The sequence below is a fragment of the Chelonoidis abingdonii genome, chromosome 13, assembly GCF_003597395.2.
Source record: "Chelonoidis abingdonii isolate Lonesome George chromosome 13, CheloAbing_2.0, whole genome shotgun sequence".
NCBI lineage: Eukaryota > Metazoa > Chordata > Testudines > Testudinidae > Chelonoidis > Chelonoidis abingdonii.
The window spans coordinates 16702422-16719110 of NC_133781.1; the positions used below are offsets into that span (position 1 = coordinate 16702422).

The window sequence follows — 16689 nt, forward strand, 5'->3', positions numbered from 1 at the left end:
ATCATATTACAAAAAATCCCTTCCTTAACTGTTACTAACGCCTCCTTACATGATTAAAACTGCGATCATTTGAAAAATCGGATTTTAGTTTTCCTTGTTGATGCTGACTGTTGGCAACTAAGTTTAAATAACGAAAGTAGACCAGTTGGTTTAACTCATTGTAGTTAATGTCACTTTCAGGTTCCTATCACCCTGCTGCAAGAAGATTGGACTGCAGCAGAGAAATACTGAGACTCTTGTGTAGACTTATTTGAAATTAGTGATGTATGTAACTGGTTTGAGGGATGCTTTTTTTAAAAAAATGTACTGAATTCTTTTTTCAGATCCATAATTATGATTTTGCTATTTGAAAGCTTCCGCATTTACTAGAATGAGCAGTGTGCTCTGAGCTCATTCCTATTTCTTTACTAAACCCAGTAGGACACTGGAGTGTATGCTAATAAAAAGTCAGCTACACCCAATTTTTAGTAGGAGTGGAAGAGGCTACCAAAAAAACCCTGCCAGTTTGAGGACAGGTGTTTGTTTGTTCCTTAAGCCCACTTTCTAGGCAGAGTTTAGTCTTGATTTAGTGGAGAAATATTTTTAAGTCCTGTGTGCTGGGATATCTAGAAGCTTATCAAAACCTAGCTACAAAATGTGCTCTTGAATATGACTCGTTTATAAAATGTAACACACACATTTGTACTCTTCTTCTATCATTCACTTTTTGTTAAGTTGGTTTGAAATAGGGCACAGTGCTGGGTGCTTTCTGATATCAAAGTGGCTTTCCTAAGGAGTGGGCATTTGTTTAAAGTTGAGCAGGGTGCAGCTGTCATCATCAAACTGGTTTTGGTCTCTTCTCCACTTACTCTTAGGTTCCATTCCACAATTTTTAACAAACTCAAGAATTGGGTGGTGGGACCCAGTGCTTGTTTTTCAGTAATAGTACCTTCACTAATGCACAGAGGCAGCTTATCTCTAGGGGATATATAACACAGAGATATTGGCAAATGCAGGTGTGCTATGAACTTGAAGTACTGACAGAGACAGCTTGGCTAGTTGAATGGCTTGTCTAGCTTGTTAAATAAACCTTGTCCTGTACTTAACACAGATAATCTCCTTTAAACTGAATGTGTGGTGTGTTTGGGGTCAATGATCTTGGGTGTTCCAGGGGAGGGTGGAGATGTTGGCTTGTGTATTTGTAGGTGGAGTGTATCTTTTTTAAAAGAAAAAGGTGAAATGCTTAATGTTCATTCCACAAAACTGTTTCTAATATTCTCAAGCACATAGCTATACAATTCTGAGTACAAAGGTTTTGAATATTTTTTATCCTTACAAACTTTATTTTACTGCAACAAATGTATTGTGGTTTTACCTATGCCTATTCTGTTCTCTTAAAAATCTCTCTCTTTTCAACATGGTATTCTGCAAACAGCTCCTCTGGAGTGGGGAAGCAGCTTCAAAAGTCTTCAGTATTTGGATAGTAAGCGGCTGACCTTGGTTCACCAGTTCTTTGGGCTTTTTTTATGACTCAGCTTCCGCTGAAAGATGTAGCTTGGGATAATATAGGACCATTCACCTTTGCAGGATTATGGCTTCCAAAGGTCAGGAAGCATAACTGTGTGTGTGTAGCACACGCTTACCAAGTTCACTTTCATCGGCTTTCCTATCTTATTTGATCAGGCAGAGATGGATGTGAAGATTTAAAGATGTCTGGAACTTCATCCTTTCATATAGGAACATAGCTGCCCCCAGAGAATATATAACCATAATCCACTGGATGGCTTCCAGTGACATTTTGGAAAAAAAAAGCCCCCTCCTTTTGTGCCTCAGCCTAACTGTATTAAATTACGAAGGTTGAGCTATTGGTGGTATTAAGTCAATATTCTTACATGCACTTGTTTAAAGTAACAATCCCAAAACATATAGGTAACCCTGGGAGGAAATAGGCTCAGACTAGTTAGAAATGGCAAAGGCCTGTTGGAGTTAAGTAATAATATTCAAAGGCAATTTGCAAGTATTATGAACTGACTTCCCACAGTAGGTCGTGGAACCACTTCGGTATACTTATAACATTTACCTTGTTTTTTCAGGTTGCAAAAGATGGCTTCCCACTCAGTGTGATATCCCAGCAGGCAGTCTACTGGGGATGTCAGTTGCACCTTTGAATAGGGTTGGAGCAGGCTTATAAGGGTGAGTTTGTCATCTAATATTGTGTGTTTTCTTTAAAGTTTTTTTTGGTGACCCTTTAGAATAAGATTTAAAAGAACTTTAAAACAACACGCAATATAAAGAAAGAATGACTTAAATGTACTCCCCATATGCAAGCTCTGTCACTCTTCATTTGTGCAGAGAATGAGCCCAGCAGAATTATCATGCTGGATTATCACACTAAATGAAAGCCAGCAATTAAAGTTGGACTTGGATGGGAGCGGGGGTAGATGGGCTGGGAAGAGTGTGGAGTCTGCACATTGCAGCTGTTGAAAGCAGGAGGTAAGTGAACTTTGGAAATGTGGTGAAATATGCCTTGATTCTGTTAGGGGATTTCAGTACCTAAACTACAAATTAAGCTGTATTTAACCTGCAAATATTAACCTTAGGGTATCTGTTTTAACTCTTCCACTAAGGGTAGTGGAAGTACACGAGTAGTTCCACTTTATTCTCTCTTGCAGTTTAGAGAATATGTGGAATATTTCAAAAGATTAAATGTTAAGCATCTGGCTTTTGTATTCTCCCAAGAATGAAAAACTCAAGGTTCAAATACCCACTTTATGCACTCCTAGCAAGTTTAAAGTTTTAAGATCCTCTGCTACTGACACCTACATTGCTAATCTATGATGAGTGAGTAAATGACAGATTTAGTTTTAACTTTGAATTTCCGTACCTTTTGATTGGCTTATGTTTGACAGTGCTGGAGATAAGCATATGCTATATCATGAATGACTTAATATATTGCAAAACTTTCTTTTTAAACAACAAAGAAACTTCAGTTACAGCAGTACAATTCTACCCCCTTCCCCCTCCTCCACCCAAGCTACCCTATAGACTCACTTGCATCTCAGATAAACTTGTTTTTTTTGTTTTGTTTTGGTTTGGTTGTTTTTTTTTACTGTTAAGTTTATTTTTTTGTAAATCCTTTTCCTGGGCTGATGGCTTGTGTGTCACATTGTAGCTAGGAGGACCTGTGTAGCCTGATTATAAGCCTCCTTTGGAAAATACCAGTGTTTGTAAGAGACAGATGGTTCCTTGACCATTGCAGTTCTAGTGGGCACTGCATTCAGAGGTAGTAACATCTGGTCTACCAACAAAACAATTTAAATATAGGAGCACCACAGATGCACTTGGATCTTGTTCTCTGATTGCAGAATGTATTTCATGCAGAGGATACAAATGCTATGTACCACTCATCACTCTTTTAGCTGAGAGGAGGAGTTGAAGTCTGCTAATGCCTATGAAATGCATGAGAATGCCAGTGTGCTCTAGAATGAGGACTACTATTAACCCTGTGCATACTGCAGGCGTGTGTACATGTGTGTGTATAGATAAGCATTCATTTGGCTCTAAGTATGGAAAATGATGGGGATCTAAAGACAGAAAGACAATTGTGAGCATAAACAGAATGGACTAATAAGGATAGTATTAAAAATGGGAGTTCTGATCTTTGTGTGATCATAGTGAGCCCTGTACACAGCCCCTTTAAACCAGAGAAGTGCTCCTAGCTAGTGAGCAACTCTCTTTAGCTGAAGAAGGAGGCAGTACTATTGGGTTCCAGAAAAAAGCTGTGTCCAGCCCTCCTTATAGGGATCTCTTGGAGAAGACTAAAACAAAAGAATGCATGATGTGGAGGAATCAAACTACAGACCCACAGGGCTGCTAGTTTCATGGTCCCTGGCCTCTATGTACCATCTGTCTTTATTTGTCCCAGAGTAGAAGGAGTAGGGAACAGCACCCAGTCTCCTTCAGGCTAGAACATGAAGACTCATTGCAGGACGGTACCAAATCTTGGAGAATAAAACTGCATTGGCGCCCTAGGACAAAAGGAGGTAAACTGCTAACTGAAGGATGGCAGACAGTGTCAGGAAAGAACATAAAATGAATGCAGCATTGTTCTTTGCTGGAATGTCACTGCACAGCCTGGAGTATAGGGTTTTGAGGCACCTTGAGAGGGAGTTTCTGGGTGATTTGGATGGAGTTAGTAGCCTTACCAAACAGGAATTTATTTTGCATAATGCTTCTTTGCTTGCTTTCTCTCTCACATTAGAGGAACTGCACTCATGAGTAATAGACTGGAAAGGGCAAGGGAGAATCTGCATAACATATGTTAATGGTTCAACTGTTTGATTATCATCCTGACTAGAACAAATGATGCCCATGAGGCTTCATCCTGAGAGGTGCTGAGCACCTGCAGCTTCGGATGATTGGAGTGGAAGTTGCAGGTGCTTAGCTTCTTTAAGTTTGCAGTTGTGTAGAGCCCTGTGGGGATACAAAAATTTGGATCTGCACCAGCACCCTCTAGAGCAGCGGTTCTCAAATCATGGGTTGGGATCCCAAAGTGGGTCACGAACCTGTTTTAATGGGGTCACCAGGGCTGGCATTAGTCTTGCTGGGTCCCAGGGCTGAAGCTTGAGGCATGGGGCCAAAGCCCAAGCCCCACTGCCCAGGGCGGCAGGGCATATATAGGCACTCCACCAAGGGCTGAAACCTTTGGGCTTTGGCCCCGTAGCCCGGGGTGGCAGGGCTTAGGTGAACTCAGGCTTCGGTTCCCCCTCTCCTGGGGTTATGCAGTAATCTTTTTTTGTCAGAAGAGGGTTGCAGTGCGATGAAGTTCGAGAACTGCTGCTCTCAACCGGGCATCAGTGGTTTCAGGGGGTCCATCGGCCCCATGAGGCAGAAGCCTGGAGCCCTGACGCAGGAGTGGGGCTGGAGCACTGCAGGAGGACCCGCTGAAACAACCCCCCATTAAGAACTGCTGTGCTAGAGCCCTGCATGGATTAAAAAAAAAATTGGATTCGATCTGCTAAGATGGTAAACAATACATCTGCATCTGCAGATATAAAGCAGATATCCGTGAATTTGCAGGGCTCTAGTTATGTAAGGGGGAAAAGCCAAGTTTGTATCCTTGAGATAATAGGACTTAGATATGTGAACTGATCACATGAAACCTAATCTCTGTGTGTATAGTAGGAAAAGTATCTACTGTTTATCTTTCCCCTTTCACCCATTCAAAATCAAGAGAAATCAGACTACTTGTTGCAGGATTGCTGTTGCACTAGAAAGAATGTCTGACTGTAGACAGTGTTTAGAAGTTTTACAGCAGGCAGCTCATGCTCAGGCTATGGATTTCTTTGCCCTCTGCCATCCTGGTCATAGGGCACAGTCACTCCCATACAGTCAGCCCAAGCATGGTCTGCAATCCGTAGCACTCCAGGCAATTTTGAACAAACTGTGGCTTTTTTTTGGTGTCTCATTGAGTAGAGGTTAATGAAAAGGTGGTGTAACCAGGAGGTCAATGCGAGGATGAAATTATATTCTGGTTGGGAGGTTTCAGCTGCAAATATAAACAGCATTTTCTCTTTAATTAATTTCAATGTTAAATCCTGATTTACATTGAGGCTTGAATGTAAATTATGTGGAGATAAGTTTGCATGTGCATTTGGTGTCTGTCATAGAGTGGAGGAAGTAAATGCTGAAGGTATAATCCTCCCCGTGCTAACTCATCTATGAAGAGTCTTTGTACACCTAATTATAAAAAATGAAGAAAACTCCTAAACTTTAACCTGTTGCTGGTGGTAAGGATCTGTATTGTTTTGCCTGGTCATACAGATGAAGTAACATCAAGCAGAGGCTGTATTGTCTTCTCTGTGGTTACTGTTTCGTAGGGCACAGAATTGTGCGAGGTGCTTCACAGGAGACAGATACAACCCCTGCCTGAAAGAGTTTAAAATCTGAATTGTAAGGAGGACTCGACAGATAAAAATGACAGGTTGTAGGAAATGTGTGGACAGGAGCCCACAATGCTGTTAGTTTAAAATATCTTCAGTTTAATCTAGAAAGAAAGGGAAAGGTGTATTCTGCAGTGCTACAGAATGCACCTCATGCTGCAGAGTTGTACTCCAGAATCTCAGCTCTCACTTTAAAAACAAAACAAAATCCTCAAATGTGAACCTAGCATAAACCAATATGGTGGCATCTGCCTGAGTTTGGAAAAGGCCTGAAACAGTTGAGGCCACGTCTAGACTACGCACCATATCGGTGCGTTAAAATCGATTGCTCGGGGATCGATATATCGCGTCTGATCTAGACGGGATATATTGATCCCTGAGCGCGCTTATATCGATTCCGGAACTCCACCAAAACCAACGGAGTTCCGGAATCGACATGGTGAGCCGCGGACATCGATCCCGCGCGGTGAAGACGGGTGGGTAAATCGATTTTAGATATTCAGTTTCAGCTACGCTATTCTCGTAGCTGAAATTGCGTATCTAAAATCGATTTTCGCGCGTAGTGTAGACCTGGCCTGAGAGGTGTGAACTGCCACATTCTATCTCAGTCTGTGCTCTATGAACTCCATGATACTTTGGCTGTGGAATTCAACATTTTCCTACAGTGCCACAAAGATCAGTGTCTCTGTTGTAGAATTTGCCATTTTGCTGTACCCAGGCATCTGACATCTTGTTTTGTGTGTCCGCCTTTCTGGGAGCTGTTCTCCATCTTCCAGCACAAGGTGAGGTTAACTGGATTAGTGCATGCTCCCTGCACTGTTCCATGGAGCCAGGCAGCAGAGGTTCACCTTGTAGCCAAGAATTGGGGAGCTAGAATTGTAAGCTGATGAGTTGAATTGCTTAGAGAACAGTTCAGCAGCCAAGGCAGGGACCCAGAGAGGTGAGCTGCTGATGCTGGCTACAAGATTCTTGCTTCCCTGACACATCTGGGGAGGGAAGCTGCGAGACAGGTAACCTGGATAACACTGGGAGAGCTGATGCCTCAGAAATGGAGCCAGGCCACCTGCACAGCATAACGAAGAAGCCCATTCTTGAAAATAACAACATCAATGAATATTTTCAATTCTGAGGGTAATCCAGAGTATTGGAATAAATTCACATTCCCACCAAAAGTAGGGGTTGCGGTCACAAAATTGTAGACGGGGGGGATTTGGTACCATCTTGTCATGGAGTTAACAGGGCCTTACTGTAGCATTTGTACTGCAATTAAACACCATGTCTGTCTTGCGTCAGCGGGCTTGGGCTTGGGCTGTGGGGACTGTAAAATTGTGGTGTAGACGTTCAGACTCATGCTTGCGTCTCTGGGACCTCAACTATCCTGCACCTCCAGGTGCCTTTCCCCTTATGACTGGAGGGGTGTTAATGGGCTACTTCACCTTGAATGGTCCCTTAAAATATATTATCTACTTATGCTAAACAGTTGGTTATGCTGGCACTAGAAAAGGTGCAGAGAAGGGCAACTAAAATGATTAGAGGTTTGGAATGGGTCCCATATGAGGAGAGATTAAAGAGGCTAGGACTTTTCAGCTTGGAAAAGAGGAGACTAGGGGAGGATATGATAGAGGTGTATAAAATCATGAGTGACGTGGAGAAAGTAGATAAGGAAAAATTATTTACTTATTCTCATAATACAAGAACTAGGGGCCACCAAATGAAATGAATGGGCAGCAAGTTTAAAACAAATAAAAGAAAGTTCTTCTTCACGCTGCACATAGTCAACTTGTGGAACTCCTTACGTGAGGAGATTGTGAAGGCTAGGACTATAACAGCGTTTAAAAGAGAACCAGATAACCTCCATGAATTTAAGTCTATTCATGGCTATTAGCCAGGATGGGTAAGGAAGGGTGTCCTTAGCCTCCATTTGTCAGAGCATGGGGATGGATGGGAAGAGAGAGATCGCTTACCTGTTACGTTAACTCCCTCTGGGGCACCTGGCATTGGCCACTGTCGGTAGACAGGATACTGGGCTAGATGGACCATTGGTCTGACCCAGTAGGGCCATTCTTATGTTCTTTGTATTTAGCTGTGACACTGAGCATGTTTCCCAGGCCTGAAGAAGAGCTCTGTATAAACTCAGAAACTTGTCTATCTCAGTAACACAAGTTGGTCCAATAAAAGATATTGCCTCTCCCATCTTGTCTCTCTAACTACACCTCTACTCTGATATAGCGCTGTCCTCGGGAGCCAAAAAATCTTACTGCATTATAGATGAAACTGCATTATATCAAACTTGCTTTGGTCCGCCAGAGTACGCAGCCCTCCCCCACCCCGGAGAGCTGCTTTACTGCATTATATCCGAATTCGTGTTATATCGGGTTAGAGGTGCATACGTTTTTATTCCGTAAGGCCATATTCTACCCTGGACCCTTGTGCAAACCTCCTGTTGACATAAATGATAATAAGTAATTCTGTGGAATTCAGTCCTCTCCAGAGGGAGTCTGACATCACCCTTGCCCCACCTCTGCCTTTAAGCGGTAAACAAGCAACTATAGAACCCTGATCTAGTCAAGGCTGTTATCAGCATCCTTTTAGGACAGAGTTGAAGACTAGCTACACAAGTGTGCAGAAACTGATTCTGCACAAAGGAGTTATATTGATTTCGTAAAAACACTTAAACTAACGTAGAGTACTTTATTACTTAAACTGAGTTGATATAAAGGCCTCAATCTGCTTGAACTGCCTGGATTTTATGAAACCATTGGTTGATGGCTCTGTACATCCTCGCTGCAGATCAGGTGTCTAACTACTGAGAAAACACTGTACAAATAATATTCCATGTATTAAAAAAAGGTAACTTGCAATGCAACTCTTGCCTTCTCTAGTGTTTCTGAGCAGTCAGTACTTTGAGGTTTATGGACTGATGACAGTATCCACAAGTATGTTCTCAATACTTTTACTTTCTCTTGTCCTGTTAGCTAAACCTGAGCTGCACCAGATCAGTTACACTGAAACGTGACTCTCTGGCCTTCACTTGTTCAGGGAGCTAACTTGCCTTCTTTTAGCCTCTTATTTCAGTAGCACAGAACCTAGCTTGCATCGTCTGCTCTATTAATTCTGAAGCATCAGGCTCTTGTGTCCTGCTCTGCGTAACTGGGCTCTTGCCAGTGCAACCTCTCAAAGCATTGCAAACCTTCTCTTTATTTATCTACACTATGCAGTGTTGAATCTGCCACTTTCCGAATGGCATTTTGCTAAGATCTTTCCAGCTAAAGTATTTTAAAGGCTTTCCGTATGCTTAGATTGCTTACTATCCTTAGATCAGTGGTTGGCTACAGGTATCTGGGTGACAGTCTCTTTAGCAGAACACCTTTTCCAAATGGAGAAAGCAGAATAAATTGCCTGTTTGTGAAGTCGGAATTCATGCATCTCCAAAAACTGGTTGTGTGAATTTCTGTGCACTCATGGAAGAAAGAGCTCACATTTTTAGGCATCTTTTTTCCAATGCCTTGGGGTTTTTTGTTTTTTTTTGTTCTCTAGATTTTGAGTTGAATCTCTCAGTAGCAGGCCAAACCTCCATGGTTTTAAGTTTCTGGTTTTGTCATCAGGAGGGCTGCAGAATCCCATCAGGCTACAAAATGGAAGCAAATGCTCTATAGGCCTTTCAACTGAAGGACTTGCATTTGCTGAGACAGCCTGACAGCTCTCCATTCAGGTTTGTCAGAGCTTGGTTGTGCATAGCAAGCTGCCAGCTTTGGGTTGAAGCAGTGATACTTAGAAGGGAGCTACCTTTTTACTGGTTGACAAACTTTGCTAGGTCACTGCAGGCTGCTGTGTTCCTTCCGCTAGGAGTTGGAACCTATGTCTTGTCTGCCTGCACTCTTAAGCAGTTAGCATGCCCTACTGGATAGGACACAGAACTGAGATTCATCTCTGGGTTCTGTTCCTGGTTCTGCTGCTGATAGGTACTAAGAGTGTAATGGAAAAGTTACATAAACTCCCTGCCTCAGTTTCCCAATCTGTAAAATAGGGATAAGGGATATCTTCCTTTGTAAAGTACTTCAATATGCGTGGTTGAAAAGCGATATAATAACAATATGTGTGGACCCCGGGGAGTAATAAAAACTGGAGACTTTCTCCTTCCTTTTCTACCCTTTCATAATACCATAGACCGATAGTACCACCTAGTGTTGTCCTTCTAATGAGACAGTAAACAGAACTCCGTTTTGCCCAATGGAGGCATCAGTTTAAAATCCAAATAACACCCACAGAGTAGGCAAAAACTACAGTATCCTAGTCACCAGCTCCTTTTCAGTACATCTCTAGTTATGTGACCTTTTGAAGACTAAGCCATTTTTAGACACTTGAGCACCTTGTAAATGAATGTCTGCACCATCACCAGGGCCGGCTCCAGGCACCAGCGAAGGAAGCAGGTGCCTGGGGCGACCAATAGAAAGGGGCAGCAATCCATCCGTTGTTTGGGGCAGCACATCCGGGTTGGGGCAGCAGCGGCACTTCAGAGGCAGCTCAACCGGTCCTCCTTCAGTCTTCGGCAATTCGGCGGCGGGTCCTTCACTCCCTGTCTTCCTTTTCGGTGGCACTTCGGCGGCAGCTCAATCGGGTTTCTTTTTTTTTGTCCGCCACTTGGGACAGCAAAAAAGCTGGAGCTGGCCCTGACCATCACTGCACTTCACCACCACCACCTCATCCTACACAGCTAATTACGGTATCTTTTTTTTGGCTATAGGCCATTGGCAGTAAAAATTGTGGCTAGAACAGGCTTGTGACACAAGCATAAAAATAATTGTGTTCTCAAAAATAAGTTTTATTTTGAGGTTTCTTTTCTAGCTGCAGTATTTATGTATGTGCCTACATATTTTGTATTTATGTAAAGATCCATGAAACTAACAGGAAAACCTATGTGTTAAAAGAATGTATTTACTAGACACACAACTACAACTGGTGATTCAGTGAATAATCCTTTTCATTGAAAAGCCTGAAAAGGCCAAGAATATTCAGGGCTCAGTCTAACTACCCTCTGACTCAGCTGAGCTGAAACGCACGCACACTTGTGCAGAATAGAGCATCTACGTGTCATTGAGATATCTTAGCTGAGCATTCTAGATGAATTACACCTGTAATCAGATACCTTTTAAACAAATTATCTTTTAGTATAGTTACATTTTAAATACAGCAAATTAATTTGGAAATATGTTAAATACACACACAGTGTAATGAAACCTACTTCATAAAACAATGGAGTCTTTTAAGGGTATGTCTGCACTGCAGTAAAAACCTACCATACAGCAGCTGCTGGTTTGGGTTAGCTGTCTCGAGCTGTGAGTAGGGTGACCAGACAGCAAATGTGAAAAATTGGGATAGGGGTGGGGGGTAATAGGAGCCTATATAAGAGAGAGACCCCCAAAATTGGGACTGTCCCTATAAAATTGGGACATCTGGTCACCCTAGCTGTGAGGCTGCCAAATTACAGTGTAGACATTTAAGTTTGGGCTGGAGCCCCCGTCTCTAAGACACTGACGGGGAGGGTGCCAGGGCCTGGGCTCCAGCCCAAGCCCGAACATCTACACTCCAGTTTTATAGCCCCACAACCTGAGCCAGCTGGCCCAGGCCAGCCATAGGTCTTTTACTGCAGTGTCAACATACCCCTAAGAGGCTTGTTAAAAGGATCTTTAGTATATAACAGTAAGTAGAATTCTAAAGTTATGTTTTGTATTCTGTGTATCTGTACATAAAAAATAGATGCCTTTAATTGACTTCTTAATGGACGGTTTTAGTTTTACGTATTTGACATCAGAAAAATGTGTAAAGTAATCTGAAAAATCAGAAAATTTCATTTGAAAATGAAACCAATCCAAACAGGTGAGTGGGACCCTGAAAGGATGGCAAGGGAAGATGGGTCAGTGCGGTGAATTTTTAAGTGTGTTAATGTATTGTGAAGAAGCACAGAAACTTAATGTACAGTTCTGCTTTGAGATTGAAATCTCCTAGCTCTGGGTTTTTTTCATAGACCCCAGTGTGGGTATTAATCTTATGTGCTGTTGGGGCAGGTATACTAGGTCAGTAAAAACAACAAAAAAAAAAAGAGTGCAGTCATTTGGGTTCTATCCCATTTCATTTTAAAATGTATGTCTTCTGGTTGAGAGTACACTTCATTCTGTACCATTGGCGATAGAGCATCTGATAAATCTGAAAAGACTGACTGTTCTTGCTGTATCATTAGTCTGCCCCAGCACTGCTGCTGCCTCCTACCATACCTTAGATAACATTAAAGTAAACAAGTTACTTGATAGGTGAATGATAGTAGCATTCATGAAGAGACTAGATAATTTGTATGGCCTTTTTTAAATACCTTCACAAGTAAAGAGCCTTGAGAGTCACATTTAATACACACAGCTTTTAAAATGAATAAGTCTTAGACTGAACATTGCAGCTTGCATTTTTTTACTAAATTCTCCATTTGGTAATTGGATAAATAATTTACACATGCTGTAATTTTTATTTGATACTATGTTATATAAGGCTAAACTTCATATGGTGAGCCATTTAATACCTCAGAACACCAATGCTTTAGAAAACAAACCAATTTAATCTATTTTTAACCTTCTCCTCCCCCCTTTTTATCAGGCGTCTTGGTGTTGAGTTGGGAAAATCTGCGGTGTACCAGGAAACCAATGGAGGTGAGTCAGTGTTATTATGCTTGCAAGCCTGTCTCGCTACTACATTTAGAAATTAACTAGTGGTAAATCTGCTAACCAAACTTGTGTAATAAGAGACCAGGTAACAGAGAAACATTATAGGGAAAAGGACGATCTTGTGTTTTTAAGTCAAGAGATCATTCCTATTCCTGCCTCTGCTAAACTTCTTGTCTGACCTTAGGCAAGTCAATAAATTGGTCCATTCCTCAGTTTCCACATCTATAAAAGACTGGGTGATCTCTCTACGAGTGCTGTCGTCCCAGTCTAGAGAGAATGCAAATTCAAAGAGTTACTCAAAGAGGACCCTAGAAGTTAAATATAAATGACCATACTGGGTGAGACCAATGGTCCATTTAGCCCAGGATCCTGTCTTCCCACAGTGGCCAATGCCAGGTGCCCCAGAGGGAATGAACAGAACAGGTAATGATCAAGTAATCCATCCCCTTTTGCCCATTCCCAGCTTCTGGCAAATAGTCTAGGCACTAGGAACACTTTAGAGTATGGTTTTGGATCTGTGCCCATCCTGGCTAATAGACATTGATGAGCCTATCCTCCATGAACTTATCTAGTTCTTTTTTGAACCCTGTTCAACTTTATCTCTTATTTAAATGTATTTGGGCACCTGTCTTCAGCTGTCTGAGTGATTTGTTGAAACAAATGTTTATTAGCCAAAAAAAGAGCTCAGTGGCCTAGCTGCAATTTAGCATTTCAATTCTCCACTGCCATTTGCACAGAGGAGTAAGTAGAAACAGGAGGAATGATTGAAGTGGAAGTCTGTACAATGAGTTTCAAAACTTGCGAGGGACTCTGACAGACAGTTACAAAAAGGATCCCATCTGAAGAATTCCTTACCTGCTAGGGAGCCTGGCCCAAACCAGGCTGAAACATAGCAAGGATCACCCAGCTGACCTTAGTTGCCTTGTGGTACACAGAATGATGTACGCTATTATAAGTACCTCCAGTCTTAGGACAATAAATGTTCTATATGTCAGCAATAAGACCTTGCAGCTTGTCTGTTGGCTTGCTTATTTGCCACAACAGTGAGGAACGTTCAGCCAGTTTTGCACTGTACCGCCCCAAGAGGGTGTTATCGTCAGTGGGTGCTCATTCAGTCCTGAGCAGTCAAAATATGGATATTTTAAGCTGTTGGGATTTTAATTGCTGCCCGTATACAATTATAGAGCATCATCCATAACTCCTTGTGTGTTCAGGTTTTGCTCTATCTGTGCAGGCTGCCATTGTAACTTATGGTGACTGGCTCTTTCTGCATGAGTCTTGGCTTATGCTCGCTGTTTTTTGAGTTTACTGTGATACAACCTTTAAATTGGGATATTTGCTTCATAGTACAGATTCATCCTTCGTCACTGCACTGCAAATCATTAATCTTTTTGAGCTAAATCCCTTTAAGTTGGCACAATTGCCCAAATTATTGGACTTCAAATTTTGCAACCAGCTAAACCAGCCCCATCTTTCTCTCCCCTTCCCACCAACTTAAGCCTCTTATCATGAATGTATGGAAAAAGAGTGCTTGAAAAGTCTTCATACCCTAGTAGTATTGTTCTGCCTTGCAGAGCTGGTTCACTAGTTGGCTTATTGTAACTTGAAATTTGAGAGGCAAGGGAGAGATGGTTTAAGTGCAGACTTTGATTTCTGACCTGAAACTGTCTCTCTCCAATTGGGGGAGAGTGTCTGCTTGCTTCAAAAGCCAGACAAAAGATGCAGTGCAGAATTCAAAGTATGTTATTGTGTACTAGCCTGTAAGTACAGCGCTGACCTCGCCCTAAGATATAGAAGGGCTTATTCCCTTGTTCATAAAATGCTATGGGCTGTTACATGTTTGATATTTGTTTGTTCACTGAATGTGGTGTTGACAGCTATCGTCAGCAAGAGAAAGGAAATAGAAAATCTCCGGACAGCTTTATGCTTCTTTGGAGGTGCAACAACTTGTAGGAGTTGAGTAATTCTCTGCCCCCCCACTCCCCCCCCACCCCCCATGTAAAGTTATTGCAGTTCGACCCAATTCTCCCTCTGTTTGTAGTTACCATGGGATGTAATTAATATCTCAATGCTACATCATGCAAATTCCTTGGTTCCTAAGAGCAGCCATCTGGAAAATCCAGCCGGCTCACTTGTTTATGATCTAATATGTAAATTTTCTGTGTCTAGATAGGGTGGGTTTTAAAACTCCGTTGCTTTATCTGACCCTTATTCCTGACCTGCTGGGAAAAGTTGCTATCAATATGCTGCGTTATCTGCTTCATTCCCAAGCAACAGCTTAGGGCTGACTATTTTCTGTCCTCTTCAGAAACAAGAGTTGAAATAAAAGAATCTGTCCGGGGCCAAGATATCTTCATTATACAGACAATACCCAGGTAGGTGCATTCTGGCTTAATTTAAATATGTGATCATGAGGATCCTATCCACTGGAGTGTGCTTTGAATTTCCAGCTCAGTGGATTTGTTCTGAGGTTTCATATCTACTTGCTACAATAATAGTGTGTTTTTACCAGTGCTGCTGCCTTGATATCCATTTCTGTTGGGAGGGTGGTGTTTCCCTGTCAAAATTCCCAGTGGATCAGTTGATTGTACCACAATCAGCTGAGAAGCTTTTCATCGGATAGGCTAAGTGTGCCACTTCAAGCAACGGCAAATAAAACTGATGGCTGTGAATGAAAACTTGTGTGTTCTGTGCTGTGTTGTCCTTGCAGACTTTCTTGCTCAGTGATTTTGACTGGCACTTCCATTTCAGGATATATAATTTCCTCTGCCTTCCAGTTACCAAGCAGCAGAGCTAGCAACAATAGGGGCTGTTGCTTTCATTACAGGTTGAGTTTCTATTTCCTTTCCTTTTGATTGTAATGATGTGAAGCTGAATTAATGTTGAAGCTCTGACTCTTTCCTGTACTTCCACACTACTGTACCATTCCATTCTGGCTCTTAGGTAGGCCTTAGAGTAGGGGTGGGCAAACTACGGCCCGGGGGCTGCATCTGGCCCTTTAGATGTTTTAATCCGGCCCTCGAGCTGCTGCCGGGTTGTGGGGTTCAGGGCTTGCCCCTACTCTGTGCAGCTCCCAGAAGCAGCAGCATGTCCCCCGCTCTGGTTCCTATGCATAGGGCAGCCCGGGGGCTCTGCATGCTAATGGGAGCTGCAAGGGTGGTGCTTGCGGACAGGGCTGTGCACAGAGCTGCCTGGCCACACCTCTGCTCCATAGGAGCTGGTGGAGGGACATGCCGCTGCTTCCTGGAGCTCCTTGAGGTAAGCACTGCCTGGAACCTGCGCACCTTACCCCTTCCAGCGCCGCAACCCCCTGCCCAGCCCTGATCCCCCTCCTGCCCCCAGAACCCCTTGATCTCACCCTCCTGCACCCGAGAGCACACACTGCCAGCTGGAGCCTTTATTTCCCCGCTACCCCAACCCTCTGCCCCAGCCCAGAGCTCCCTCCCACACACTGAACTTGTTCCTGACCCCCTCTCCCCTGAGCCTGCACCCCCAGCCGGTGCCTTCAACCCCTCCCATACCCCAACCCCCAATTTCATGAGCATTTATGGCCTGCCATACAATTTCCATACCCAGATACCATACCCTCATACCAAAGAGTTTACCCACCTGTGCTTTGGGCATACCTCCTCAGGTGGGTCTACCTGTTCTCTAGGTTGGACTATACTGGCTTTGGGTTAGGAGGGCAAAGAAATACTGAAATGGTGGGCTTAAAAAACCATCCACTACCCTGAGAATCTTGCTTGATTCCGGCAGAATAGGTGGATAGTGAAGTGTCTCAAAGAGCTGAGTTTGAAGGTGTGCACTCATTGCTGGCTTCTTGCCAAGTGGTTAGTGCAGTCAGTGAAAATCAGTGCTGGAGTATTAAAAACAGTAATTGCAGCTAGGTCTCATACTATTCTTAAAGATGCAAAATTACCAGAGGTGAATATTGCATTGTTATTGCCTAGCAAAGTGAAAAAACTCATGTGCTTTCAGGGCTTTTTCCCAAGTTGCACATTCTGTTGTTGTTGCATTGCTCACCAGCACTCAAGAACAAATTGATGGTGGAACATTTT

The 16689-nt window shown here is 42.8% G+C and overlaps 1 protein-coding gene across 5 annotated transcripts in view; it reads left to right on the forward strand.

The window, feature by feature from the left end:
* Positions 1–16689, forward strand: part of PRPSAP1 (phosphoribosyl pyrophosphate synthetase associated protein 1) — a 44239-nt gene that overhangs the window by 1519 nt on the left and 26031 nt on the right. For 4 of the 5 annotated variants that reach the window (XM_032792836.2, XM_032792835.2, XM_032792837.2 and 1 more), the window contains 2 exons: positions 12564–12616; positions 14940–15006. In XM_032792836.2, the coding sequence (XP_032648727.1) occupies positions 12564–12616; positions 14940–15006 (120 nt within the window). Of the gene's footprint in view, positions 1–2072; positions 2173–12563; positions 12617–14939; positions 15007–16689 lie in introns of all 5 variants that reach the window. The other variant, XM_032792838.2, reaches the window with a different exon arrangement.